The following is a 13,596-nucleotide window of genomic DNA, read 5'->3' as shown; positions in this document are numbered from 1 at the left end:
CAAGTTTTAGTATATCATGCTAAGTGATAGCTCAGAGTTATTTTGGAGTCAGGTAATCCGTTTATACCATGTATATATGTATGTGGGTTTCACATAAATCAACAAAAATGTGAGTGTGCATGGCTTTCCACGCATGAGCTTTGCTCTCGCATGCAGCTTGCACGCATATGCGCTTAGAAAATGTGGCTAAATAGGACAGCATTGCGCAGGTCGCCACTACTGGCTCGGCTGAACTGGTCCAAACCGGCTGAATACCACCACTGAATGTATGTATGTATGTATATGAATGAATGAATGAATGAAAAGACATTCTATTAGCCTTCCACAATCAGATGCCTGTGTCTTCCAGGTGTGCTCTACTTCAGCATATTGGAAAGCAGAAAGGTATGGAAGGCTACTTTAGACAATACCTTGTGTTTCTGTAAAGACCATTTCAAATAACAGTAGGTGAAGCCTACTATTTAACATTAGTTCAACAGAGTGCCTGCAGAAGTTGTGAATGCCCTAACACTGGAAATTTTTAAGAAGATGTTGGATAACCATCTGTCTGAGATGGTGTAGGGTTTCCTGCCTGGGCAGGGGGTTGGACTAGAAGGCCTCCAAGGTCCCTTCCAACTCTGTTGTTATTAAACCAATGAGATTATTTTTCAGTTTCAGATCCTTTATTTGTTCAGAGCAAATTGCAGCCGGAATCATTGCATGAACCAGAAACAGCAGAGACATGGTAGAAGTGATTCTATGCTCTGCTAGCTACACACTTTCTTTGTTACCTGCCTGCTTTTAAAGAAAAATATTATTGTGTATATAGCTCAGCTTTCTTCATTCATGAGGTAGGCTGGCTAAGAAAATAACTGGTACAAGATTCAGGAGTGAAATGCTACCGGTTCACTCCGGTTCAAGCAAACCGGTAGTGATAAAAACTACCGGTTCAGTTGAACTGGTAGTTAAAAAAAGCTACGATCCAACAATCAGCTGTGCCACGCAGTTTAGCTCTGCTAGAAAGCAGGATTTCCTGCTTTCTAGCAAAGGTAAACCACACAGCACAGCTGATCCCCCCCCTTGCTGTTCTATTTATCTTCCCAAGCCTCCTTTTGGCACGTACTGCGCATGTGCACATGCCACGCACACCAAAAGGAGACTTGAGAAAGTAAATAGAACAGTGAGGGGGGGGATCAGTTATGCCACGTGGTTTAGTTTCACTAAAAAGCAGGAAACCCTGCTTTCTAGCAAAGCCAAAGGCGCGACACAGCTTATCATCAGATCGTACCTTTTTTTAACTACCGGTTTGACTGAACCGGTAGCTTTTTAAACTACTGGTTCAACCAAGCTGGTAGCTTTTTAAACATGCAGCACACATTTGGTATGCATACGCATGCGCATCCAGCGCAAGTTTGGTGTGCAGTGTGCATGTGCGACCAGAGAACTGGTAGCAAACTGGTTCAGATTTCACCACTGGCAAGATTTAAAATGTCTGTCTATTTGTCTGTCTGTCTACCTTGCAAATTTACACTAAACCTTTGGGGAGTATACAGAAGAAATATTTTTAAAAAACCTTGACATATTAAAAAATAAGTCTGAAAGATTTTTTTAAGAGAGTCAGAGAGAAGGTAACCAATTGTAAAGAAAAACAATTCCCTCCCTTTTATATTTTGTGTAGAAGGGAATGGGGATTTGAAATAAATAAAACTGGGATATCTGCTCTCATCTTTGTATATTAAGCTATAGGTTCCAAAATTTCATCTTCTGTGCAGCTTTGTCTCTCCCCTGTGCTGCACAAAGAGAAAAATGGATCAATGGCATACATGGAAGGAGGTTTTTTTAAAAAATCAAAATGGCAGCCACTATTGGGAGATCACAGCCACCATCTTGCCTTCATTTACCCTCTCTCCAACAGATGCCTAGGAATTGGAGCTGTACAGTTTTAAAAGAATCAAAGTGAATGTCATTCTGTGAATCACACTTAAATGCAAGTCCTACCTCCTGAAGTGAGAAAGACAACTTAATCCAGGGGTGTGAAATTGGTGGCCCATGGGCCGGATGCGTCACATGCAGGCCATGCCCACCCCAGCTCCGCGGAGGGGGAAAAACATCACGATACATCATGTGATGGCAATGTGACGCCGCGAGTTTGACACCCGTGGCTTAATCCAAAATGACCTCTCTTCTGTCTCCTACAGGTTGTGTCTGGTACAAAAGAACTGATGACTTCTAAAGTCACTAATGCCAAAAACGCAGTGACTCGCAAGTTGTCAGGGATGGTTGGCATGACCAAAGATGTGGTTCAGAGTGGTGTGAAAACTACAGCCTCCCTTGTGAGCAGCAGCATGACTGTGGTGATGGGAACAAGAGTGGGGAAGATGGCCAAGAACAGTGTGGAAACCATGCTAGGCCGGTCCCATGCATTTATAGATCACTACCTTCTCATCAGTGATGAAGACCTGAGTAAGTGCCCTCTAGAAAGCCTAAGAATGTAAAAATCATGGAATGGTACTGGATCAGGGGTGGGTTTCACATATCGTTGCCACCGGTTCACCGCGCACAGACACACTCGCTTCTGCACATGTGCCCAGCCTTCTATACATGTACTTTACTCTCACACACGCCCTCCATGCATACACCCGGCCACAAAAACATAGCTAAATAGGACAGCATTATGTCCAGGCAGATGGATGGACCCACCTGGGCCCACCTGCAGTCGCCGCTACCAGTTCGCCCGAACCTGTGTGAACCGGCTGAATACCACCTCTGTTCTGGATGTTAATGATTTGGGCAAATAAGGAAGCTCCACTGAAAGAAAATTTTGATAAAAGGTTAGGCAGGACAAGATCTTCAGAGGTGGGACAGGGGTGTCAAAGTGGCGGCCCGCAGGCCGGGTGTGTCACATGCAGGCCACGCCCACCCCAGCTCCGTGAAGGGAAAAAATGTCACAAAATGTCACATGATGGCAACGTGATGCCACAAGTTTGACACTGTGCTGTAGAACAGGGGTCTCCAACCTTGGCAACTTTAAGACTTGTGGACTTCAACTCCCAGAACACCTCAGCCAGCTTTGTTGGCTGAGGAACTCTGGGAGTTGAAGTCCACAAGTCTTAAAGTTGCTAAGGTTGGAGACCCCTGCTGTAGAAGGACTCTCTTTTGACTCTTTAGAAGTTTTTAAACAAAAGCTGGATGGTAACACTCAATAATGTTATTACAGCAAATGTTATCACTCTGCAGAAAAATCATCTTGTATTTATTTTCACTTGGATGAAAGAGAATTTGCTTTCATTTACTGTAAATCAAAGGAGAGAATTTCGATGGCATGCTCATGTGTGAAGCGAGCACTCTTGTACTTGAGCAACAATATAAAGTCATCTGAATGTTTTGACTGTAAAGTAAAGCCACTTCTCTAGTGGTTGGTAGGTTTCCTGGTTTCCCAAGCTTAATCATTTCGGAGGGAAGATATTATGAGAGGACATCTCTCCTTCAAAACTTTCAATTTTGCAAGTCTAAATAGCCAGGGAGGCCTCACAATAAAGAACTGGAATACCAAAGGGCATCGGTAGCGATCTCCAACAATAAAGAACAATCAAAATGCCACCAAGAGAGATTTAAAAGAAATTCTCAAGCACCATGAGAATGAGGTAGAAAACCTGAAGCATTTGACAAGCAGATTTTACGTTTGGTGAAATTTGTAGATCACAAAAGTTCAGTGAGGTGGCTCCTTAAGTGATACTGTTTTTATTTTGGGAACAAAATAAACAAGACCTCAATCTCTACTTAATTTGCATCTGTTAGCCATCAATATCCTAGGAATGTTAGCCCTATCAAAATTGTTTTGACTTTTCTTAGAATTCTTTAGATATTTCACTTGAAGAGGTCTATCAAACTATAGTAGTGGCCAAAATTGTGGAAACCTTTTGGAAAAAATAAGGGGCTAAGACAGCTGAGCTTGTCAATTGAAATGTCGGCAGTTCAGCGGTTCGAATCGGCAGTTCAGCGGTTCGAATCCCTAGTGCTGCCGTGTAATGGGGTGAGCTCCCGTTACTAGTCCCAGCTTCTGCCAACCTAGCAGTTTCGAAAGCACGTAAAAATGTAAGTAGAAAAAATAGGGACCAACTTTGGTGGGAAGGTAACAGCGTTCCGTGTGCCTTTGGCAATGAGTCATGCCGGCCACATGACCACGGAGACGTCTTCGGACAGAGCTGGCTCTTCGGCTTTGAAACGGAGATGAGCACCGCCCCCTTGAGTCGGCAACGACTAGCACATATGTGCGAGGGGAACCTTTACCTCTTACCTTTGGGAAAAATGTATTTTTGAGGTTTATGGCAAATAACGCTACTTTTTGGGGGAGTTTCAAGATAATCATATTCCACTGCTGGAATGGCCCAGACTATAACCCAATTGAAAATCTATGGAGCCAACTAAAGAAACTTGTTAGTCAGAAGCGACCCAGCAATAAAATCCAGTTAATAGAAGCAATCATTTAATCTTAGTTTCACATTATAACAGCTGCAGAATTAAAATACTTGGTTCACTCCATAGGAAGACGTTGTAAGGTCATAATTCCTGCTAAAGGTTACCCAATTAAGTATTAACTTATGTGATAATTTTTATCTATCTCGTTTTTTTCTATGCTGATAATTTTCGTATACCTCGTTTTTTTCTACATGTCTCACTTTTCTTCTTTGTACTGTAACTGTTATTCTAGTAGCAAATCCTTCATAAAAGTTATTGCATTACATTCTTAATTAAATTATCTTTCTATTGATATATAATTTTATGGTACTACTCGAAAAAAAATGTAGTGTCATTAGCTAGTTTTAGAAAATACACTTTTCCCAAAAGGTTTTCACAATTTTGGCCTCTACTGTAGGTGTTAACATATTTGTTTCTTTGGACATGACGATCATGCAAAATCCAATCTGGATTGGTTTACCCGGACCAGAGATTTACTCTTCTGAAATTCGGGCTTGTGCTGGAGATCATTCTCAGGGAACATCTCTCTAGAGCTCCGTCATGAGTCCAGAAGCTCGGGAAACTAAACCTCTGGTCCCAGTGACCAACCCAGATTGGATCTTGTAACATTATCCTGGGACACAAATATTTGCCTTCATTTGTATGATGTTCATTCTTCTCATATACCTTCCAAGCATCTCTGGGAGTTGGGCTATCTAAATGTAATTAATAATAATAATACTTTGAAACTCCACACATTGACAACATTTCAACAGTTACAAAAGGTTACACTGTTTGGATCCGTACATATACTACACTGATACATTTCAACATCCCAGGTTCTTGAGAACTCCGTGCAAATGAAGGCTAAGACCAGATAAAGAAATGGGACTGGTGATTTCACATTGTTGTGTAGATAATAATAATAATAATAATAATAATAATAATAATAATAATAATAATAATAATAATAATAATGATGATGATGATGATGATGATGATGACCTACCTTGAAACAATTGAGCAAATGAAAGAATGAAATTGGAAAGAAAAAAAACACCCTGCCCTATCCTATCTCAAACGTGACCAGTCTGTGACGTACTATTTGTGAATACCAACATCTGCCACACCTGCTTGGATACAGGGGGGCATAAAGTGGCAACAATAAATGAAATGCCACCCAAAGAGACATGGGCATATCTTCTAACATTGGAGTCCAACAGAACTGCAAGGTGAGATGAGTTTTGTAAGGTTCTTGCTAAAGAGGTAGTCTTCGACTTACGAACACAATTGAGCCTAAAGTTTTTGTTGCTACACTAGGTGGTTGTTAAGTGAGTTTTGCCCCATGTTACGGCCCTTTTTTTGCCACAGTTGTTCAGCAAATCACTGCAGTTGTTAAATGAATCATGCAGTGGTTCAGTACACCTGGCTTTCCCCATTGACTTTGCTTGTTAGAAGCCTGTTTGGGAAGGTCACAAATGGTGATCGCAGGACGCCAGGATGCTTCAACCTCTCATACGCAAATTGCCAAGCACCCAAATTTTGATCATGTGACACACACACACACACCCCATGGTCTATAAGTGTGGAAAAACGGTGATGCGTTTCTTTTTTCAGTGCTCTTGTAACTTTGACAACGGTCACTAAATGAACAGTTCTAAGTCGAGGACTACCTGTATCCTTTCCTCTTACTTTTAGAGCCTGTTATTTACACTGCCTTCCTCCTTTCAGTGGATCTGAAAACATGTTCTCAAGAGACAGGGATGGATCCTGTGCAGGAAGTGCAGACCCAGATCAAGTGCAAAGGCTATTTGGCCTGCGTGCTTTCTCTCTTGAATAAATTCCAACGCTATATATCCCAGCAATCCTGGTGCCATCTGAGGCATGCTAATGAGAATCTCCAAATAGTCTTTGAAAACACCTTTTCGGTAAGTCTTGGTAACTCTCCATTCTTTCTTTGCCTGTCCTTGGAAGAAAACGCTCGCCTCCATATTTATTTAACACATTTCTGCACCTATTCCTGCACCTGTGAGGGGAGGGAGGTAAAAAAAAAACACAAAATGGCATCCAGTCCTGCACATGCAAAGCAGCCATTGTCAGAGCTGCCTCAGCTTGAACCTCTGAGTAAGAACAATCCTTAACTCCATTTATTGATAAAGGTTTGGTTTACTAGAAGTCAAGTGAATTGCAGTAATGCATAGCCAGAACTGAGAATCACATGCCGCAATCCCCAGGTTTAATTTTTCCCTCCCTTAGTTGCCTCACGTGACAGGGTCCCCCATGTCCAATCAAATTCAAATACAACGCTTTCAGAACAGTCACGTCAGGCATAGGTTGGTAGGCAGCTGCATTCCGTTCCCAGCTGGTTGTCCTTGAAGCCCATCTCGGAGAGAGACAGTGAAGTTTTGTTACCCTTGAAGCATCCCATCTCCCAACCAGCCCATCCTTGAGTTCATGGCAGAGGATACTGAATGGTTGTGAAGCACAAGAGTGAGGTGACAGCTGGCAGCCATCTTGATTTTTTGGACCCGATGTCCCAGAATATATATATTTTTTAAAAATACTTGGAACAAAATGGAAATAATTATTGAATTATCTTCATTATACATGTGTGTACATTTATGAGAGAGATGGCTCTTCCCCACCATATTCATGATTGGATCAATGTGTGGTACTTGCCCTTCAGTGAGTCCATCTGGTTGTTCCCAGAAAGTGAGAGAGATGGAGTATGGCTCAATTTACACAACGTATTAGATAAATGCAGTATTTCCTAACCTTGACCACTTAAAGATGTATGGACTTCAACTCCCAGAATTCCTCAGCCGCTGACCAAAGTTAGGAAATATTGCATTAAGGTAACTAGCAGTGGTAGTTTGCAACTCAGTGATGTGGGAACTCAGTTATTCTCTTAACATGTTGCATGATACAGGCCACTGCTTTAAATCAGAATAAGGGCAATCTTGGGAGGAGAATAATGTGTTATGTGAACACAACAACTCTGGGTTTTTTATAGCCAGGTTGAACATTATCTGGACCCAATCTTCTATATAGCAATGACATCAACTAAAAAACGAACACAAGACCAAAATTGTTGGCTTTTATTTATTTTCTTGCTTCTTTCCCATTTTAACTAACATCAGTCCCTACCAGGTGCCCGCCATGTTTTATCTTTAAATGAAAAGGTTTTTAAAAAGAAAAATCACCCTGAGAAAAATTAATTTGGGCTTCCTCAAGAACCTAGAAATGAGATGAAGTTGATTCTACCGCTTGTATATTTAAAAAAATGTTTCCCCAATCCTGGTGCCCTTTTTAATATGGTACTAGAACTCCCAGGAGCCCTAATTCGCAGGTTGGATGCTCCATTCCAAACCTCCAGAAAGTGTCAAATTATAGAAGATTGTTCAAGTGTTTTAATGAAATTAATTTGTCTTGAAATCTTGGATCATACCTTTTGGTGGTCCCTATTCAGCTTGCGTGGGGTCAATCGGAAATTAGAAATCAAATGTAAATAAGCACGCCACAAGGGCAGAAGCAGCCGCCGAGTTGGCTTCTTCAGTCAGCTAGTGGCTGGGGGAGGATGGGGAGAAAAAGTGAATTTCTGCACCTGTGCAGTGTCTGCCCCCTGCCTGGAGCTGCCTGAGATGTTGAGGTGATGATGTTTGGGACATCAAATCAGATTACCGTATTTTTCGGACTATAAGACGCACCTACATTTAGAAGAGGAAAACAACAAAAAAAGGTTTTGGCCTCCACGTGCCCCATTTTCGGCCCTTTTCAAGCCTTTTTTCGGGCCATTTGGGGAGCTTTTTTTGGCCTGTTTTCAGAGCTTTTTTCAGCTTGTTTTTGAGGCTTTTTTCAGACCATTTTCAAGACTTTTTTTGGCCCATTCTCAAGGCTTTTTTCAGCCCATTTTCTGTGGAAAAAAAAAAGCAGGCTGAAAAAAGCCTCAAAAATGGGCCTGAAAAAGGCCAAAAAAGGGCCCGATAACGAGGTGTACAGAGGCCAAAAAATGGCCAGCGGGTGTGCGGGGCTTCAGCAATATTTGGTCTATAAGAAGCACCAACATTTTCACCCCCTTTGGGAAGACAAAAAAGTGGGTCTTATAGTCTGAAAAATATGGTGCATTGGGTCAGCCCTCCACAAGAGTCTGTTTGTCATGTAGCCCCTTGAAAAAATTAATTGCCCACCTCTAATGTACATACAACGGAAGTCTATCACAATTGAGCTATGAACCCCAAATACATAGACCCAGGTCAGCATTTCTCTCCTTTCCAGTAGCTCTTTAGCTTTGAAAAGTGACTGGTTTTCCATGAGCAAATATATTTGCTTCCATTCATGGTTGCTTAAAATAGATTTGAGTAATAGCCTCCGCCAAGCAGCTTCTGACATGATAAATTTGTTGACCTATTTGCAACCACAATAGTCAAAGGAGTTATTATCTAAAGTACAAGAACCTCATGGAAGGACAGAGTCACACATGGTTCTGCAGGATGGCAGGAAAGAAGGCACAACCAACTCTGTCAGGCCTTGAAGTATTCCTTGCAGCCAGGATTAGCGGGAACCCACCCAAGGAAAGTAGTCGCCTCAATAACAGAGAAACATCTTCTAAAGCAGCGGTCTCCAACCATGGCAACTTAAAGCCTGGCAGACTTCAACTCCCAGTTTCTGGAAGTTGAAGTCCTCCAGGCTTTAAGTTGCCTGTTCTAAAGACTGAAGTTGCTTTTAATCCCATTTAAGGTTTTAAGGTTTTGGTCACTACCAAAGGTTTTGGTCACTACCTTTAAAGCGCTCCATGGCTTGGGACCTGGGTACTTACAGGACCGCCTATTGCTACCTTATGCCTCCCACCGACCTGTACGCTCACACAGAGAGGGACTTCTCAGGGTGCCGTCCGCCAAACAATGTTGGCTGGCGGCCCCCAGGAGAAGATCCTTCTCTGTGGGGGCTCCTAACGATTTCCCCCTGGTTTACGCCAAATACCTGACCTTCAGACCTTTAGCAATTGAAAACGTATTTATTCATTCGCTGGCTAAATTTTGCTGTATTTTTAAATTTATATTCCATATTCCTAAATTTTATATGAATTTTAAATGGGTTTTTAGAATTTTAAATGTTTTAAAGTTTTCGGCCAATTGTGTAATAAGTTTTTTTAATTTCGTTTTAATTGTATATTGTATTGTTTGCTTTTACTTTGGCTGTACACCCCCCTGAGTCCTTCGGGAGGAGGGCGGTATAGAAATCTAATAAATAAAAATAAAATAAAAAATAAAAATAAATAAATTTATCCATGTTCTTAAAGGGCCATTGTTCAGGTCCACAATCATGGGCTCAGAGAAGCAGTGAAATCCACTTACCTTCGCTACCGTGTGTAAGCCTCTTCTGCACATGCTCAGAAACTTCTGCAAAACCAGGACGTAATGACATTGCGAGGGGTAGGCGGAGCCTCCTGCCACCGGTGCTACCGTTTCGGTGAACCAGATAGAACTGGGGGGCAGATTTCACAGCTGGCTCAGAGTTGCCCTTCAGGGCTGTAGAAATCCATTAAGCACATATCTTGTGCTCTGGACAAGTCTTAAAGAAGGAGATAGTTATGCCCTAACAGCACTTCTCCCCTTCTGAATTATTATTTTTTTAGTCAGATAATTTCACTGCTATTATTAATTTGATCGAGGGCATAAACTGAAAAGGAGCATAATGCAAAACGGGGAAGTCCTGTAATAGTATGTGGGAAAGACCCTGTGAGACGGAGCCAAGAGACACCGCGAAGGGAACAATTAGATAAGAGACAACATAGTCTGCAGTTGTATAAAGGATGGGACAAGAGTCTCAGAAGAGACTGTCCTTCAGGCTGTGCGGGGCTTCAGCAATATTTGGTCTATAAGAAGCACCAACATTTTCACCCCCTTTGGGGAGACAGAAAAGTGGGTCTTATAGTCTGAAAAATATGGTGCATTGGGTCAGCCCTCCACAAGAGTCTGTTTGTCATGTAGCCCCTTGAAAAAATTAATTGCCCACCTCTAATGTACATACAACGGAAGTCTATCACAATTGAGCTATGAACCCCAAATACATAGACCCAGGTCAGCATTTCTCTCCTTTCCAGTAGCTCTTTAGCTTTGAAAAGTGACTGGTTTTCCATGAGCAAATATATTTGCTTCCATTCATGGTTGCTTAAAATAGATTTGAGTAATAGCCTCCGCCAAGCAGCTTCTCACATGATAAATTTGTTGACCTATTTGCAACCACAGTACTCAAAGGAGTTATTATCTAAAGTACAAGAACCTCATGGAAGGACAGAGTCACACATGGTTCTGCAGGATGGCAGGAAAGAAGATACAACCAACTCTGTCAGGCCTTGAAGTATTCCTTGCAGCCAGGGTTAGCGGGAACCCACCCAAGGAAAGTAGTCACCTCAATAACAGAGAAACATCTTTTAAAGCAGCGGTCTCCAACCGTGGCAACTTAAAGCCTGGCAGACTTCAACTCCCAGATTCTGGGAGTTGAAGTCCTCCAGGCTTTAAGTTGCCTGTTCTAAAGACTGAAGTTGCTTTTAATCCCATTTAAGGTTTTAAGGTTTTGGTCACTACCAAAGGTTTTGGTCACTACCAAAGGTTTTGGTCACTACCTTTAAAGCGCTCCATGGCTTGGGACCTGGGTACTTACAGGACCGCCTATTGCTACCTTATGCCTCCCACCGACCTGTACGCTCACACAGAGAGGGACTTCTCAGGGTGCCGTCCGCCAAACAATGTTGGCTGGCGGCCCCCAGGGGAAGATCCTTCTCTGTGGGGGCTCCTAACGATTTCCCCCTGGTTTACGCCAAATACCTGACCTTCAGACCTTTCGCCGCGAATTGAAAACGTATTTATTCATTCGCGCGGGGCTGGCTTAAATTTTGCTGTATTTTTAAATTTATATTCCATATTCCTAAATTTTATATGAATTTTAAATGGGTTTTTAGAATTTTAAATGTTTTAAAGTTTTCGGCCAATTGTGTAATAAGTTTTTTTAATTTCGTTTTAATTGTATATTGTATTGTTTGCTTTTACTTTGGCTGTACACCCCCCTGAGTCCTTCGGGAGGAGGGCGGTATAGAAATCTAATAAATAAAAATAAAATAAAAAATAAAAATAAATAAATTTATCCATGTTCTTAAAGGGCTATTGTTCAAGTCCACAATCATAAGCTCAGAGAAGCAGTGAAATCCACTTACCTTCGCTACCGCGTGTAAGCCTCTTCTGCACATGCTCAGAAACTTCTGCACATGCGCAGATGGTAAAAAACCAGGACGTAATGACATCGCGAGGGGTAGGCGGAGCCTCCCGCCGCCGGTGCTACCGTTTCGGTGAACCAGATGAACTGGGGGGCAGATTTCACAGCTGGCTCAGAGTTGCCCTTCAGGGCTGTAGAAATCCATTAAGCACATATCTTGTGCTCTGGACAAGTCTTAAAGAAGGAGATAGTTATGCCCTAACAGCACTTCTCCCCTTTTGGATTATTTTTTTTTTAGTCAGATAATTTTACTGCTATTATTAATTTGATCGAGGGCATAAACTGAAAAGGAGCATAATGCAAAAGGGGGAAGTCCTGTAATGGTATGTGGGAAAGACCTTGTGAGACAGAGCCAAGAGACACCGCGAAGGGAACAATTAGATAAGAGACAACGTAGTCTGCAGTTGTATAAAGGATGGGACAAGAGTCTCAGAAGAGACTGCCCTTCAGGCTGTAAAGAAGTCGGGGGGAGAATTGTACTTTCAGAATTGCAAGATTGTTGTCGGCTACTACACCATGAAGAATCACAACCGGATGAGTTAATTCTCCTTTACTGTAAACTACATCGACAGAACCTTGCATTTTTTAGCATTCAACCAGGGTTGTTAAAAGGGGAGGTTCGGTCATAATGGTTTTTTTTATTTGTTGGAAAGATGCAAAAACGATGCATTTGTCTTATGCCTGACAGCTCACCTTGTAAGGGAGATGAGCAGCATGAAAATGTAATAAATATATTTGTTTTGTATGGACAAAGCAACAGCCAGTCTCCCAGTGATTTTATTCCTGGGATGATTGTGCTCCTAAGGCAGAGAAAAGTTAGAAAACTAAGGTGAGCCGAAATGGAACCAGAGAAGGAACCCCCAAGTGGCTAAGCTGAGCTTGTCGATCGGAAAGGTCGGAAGTTCAAATCCCTAGTATAGGTCTCCTGCGTGAGCAGGGGGTTGGACTAGATAACCTCCAAGGTCCCTTCCAACTCTGTTACTGTTGCATACTAAGTCCTGCCTAACTGCATCCAAACAGATGGAGCCTCCATCACTCAGCAATAAACTCTGAACAATTCCCTTAAAGCAGATAATATAGAACTCGTGTGATTTGCCTGCCTAAATTGATTTTATTTGGAATGTTGTGTGAATGATTATTGGCTACTCTTGTTTTACTTTTCCCAATAACTCCCTTTTTGACAAACATCTAGAGATTTGGCTTCATTGGTTCAGAAAAGGCAGATAAGTGCACTTCTTCCGAAAACCTGCCCCTATGCAAAACTGCATGATTGCACAGCGCCCCCTTGTGTTTCAAGAATTATTTCACTTTTGAATTGTTCGCTTCAGGTAGGAAGATCCAAAGTAGCTTCCTTTCTGTTTTTTTTTCTGGAACTGGGCTTAAGAGAAACGCCTTACTAGGAGGGTTAAGGATCTCCAGTTAAACTGAGAGGATTGAGTTTCTCATCATTAACTTTTGCTGAAGAATTTCTGGGAAAAGGGGTTTAAATTATCTGACAGGTTGTAACATAAGGTAATTATTAGCATACATTAAGCTATTGTTAAAGGCATAAGAACTACAGGTATTCCTTGATTTAAAAGGTAGCACCATGGTGGCGCAGTGGTTAGAATGTAGCATTGCAGGCTAATTCTGCCAATTGCCAGCAGTTCGATCCTCACCGGATCAAGGTTGACTCAGCCTTCCATCCTCCCGAGGTGGGTAAAATGAGGACCCAGATTATTGGAGGCCCATAGGCTGACTCTGCTGAGAGCGGGCTGTGAAGCACTATGAAGCGGTATATAAATCTAAGTGCTATTGCTATTCCTAATGCTACAATCACAATTGGACCCGAATTTCAATCACTAAGCAATACAGTCATTAAGTAAGTCACCATCATATTACTGGCCC

General features: G+C 42.0%; 1 protein-coding gene across 1 annotated transcript in view; it reads left to right on the top strand.

Moving 5' to 3' along the window:
- LOC131202581 (perilipin-3-like) overlaps positions 1–13,596 on the top strand; it is a 62,484-nt gene that overhangs the window by 47,609 nt on the left and 1,279 nt on the right. Inside the window, exons 5-6 of the mRNA XM_058191686.1 lie at positions 2,178–2,442; positions 6,169–6,365. Coding sequence (XP_058047669.1) covers positions 2,178–2,442; positions 6,169–6,365 — 462 coding nt within the window. The remainder of the gene's footprint in view (positions 1–2,177; positions 2,443–6,168; positions 6,366–13,596) is intronic.

Source organism: Ahaetulla prasina, chromosome 7, assembly GCF_028640845.1.
Source record: "Ahaetulla prasina isolate Xishuangbanna chromosome 7, ASM2864084v1, whole genome shotgun sequence".
In the NCBI taxonomy this organism is placed as follows: domain Eukaryota; kingdom Metazoa; phylum Chordata; class Lepidosauria; order Squamata; family Colubridae; genus Ahaetulla; species Ahaetulla prasina.
Note: the sequence above shows the minus strand (reverse complement) of the source record. Positions and strands in the feature narration are given on the sequence as shown.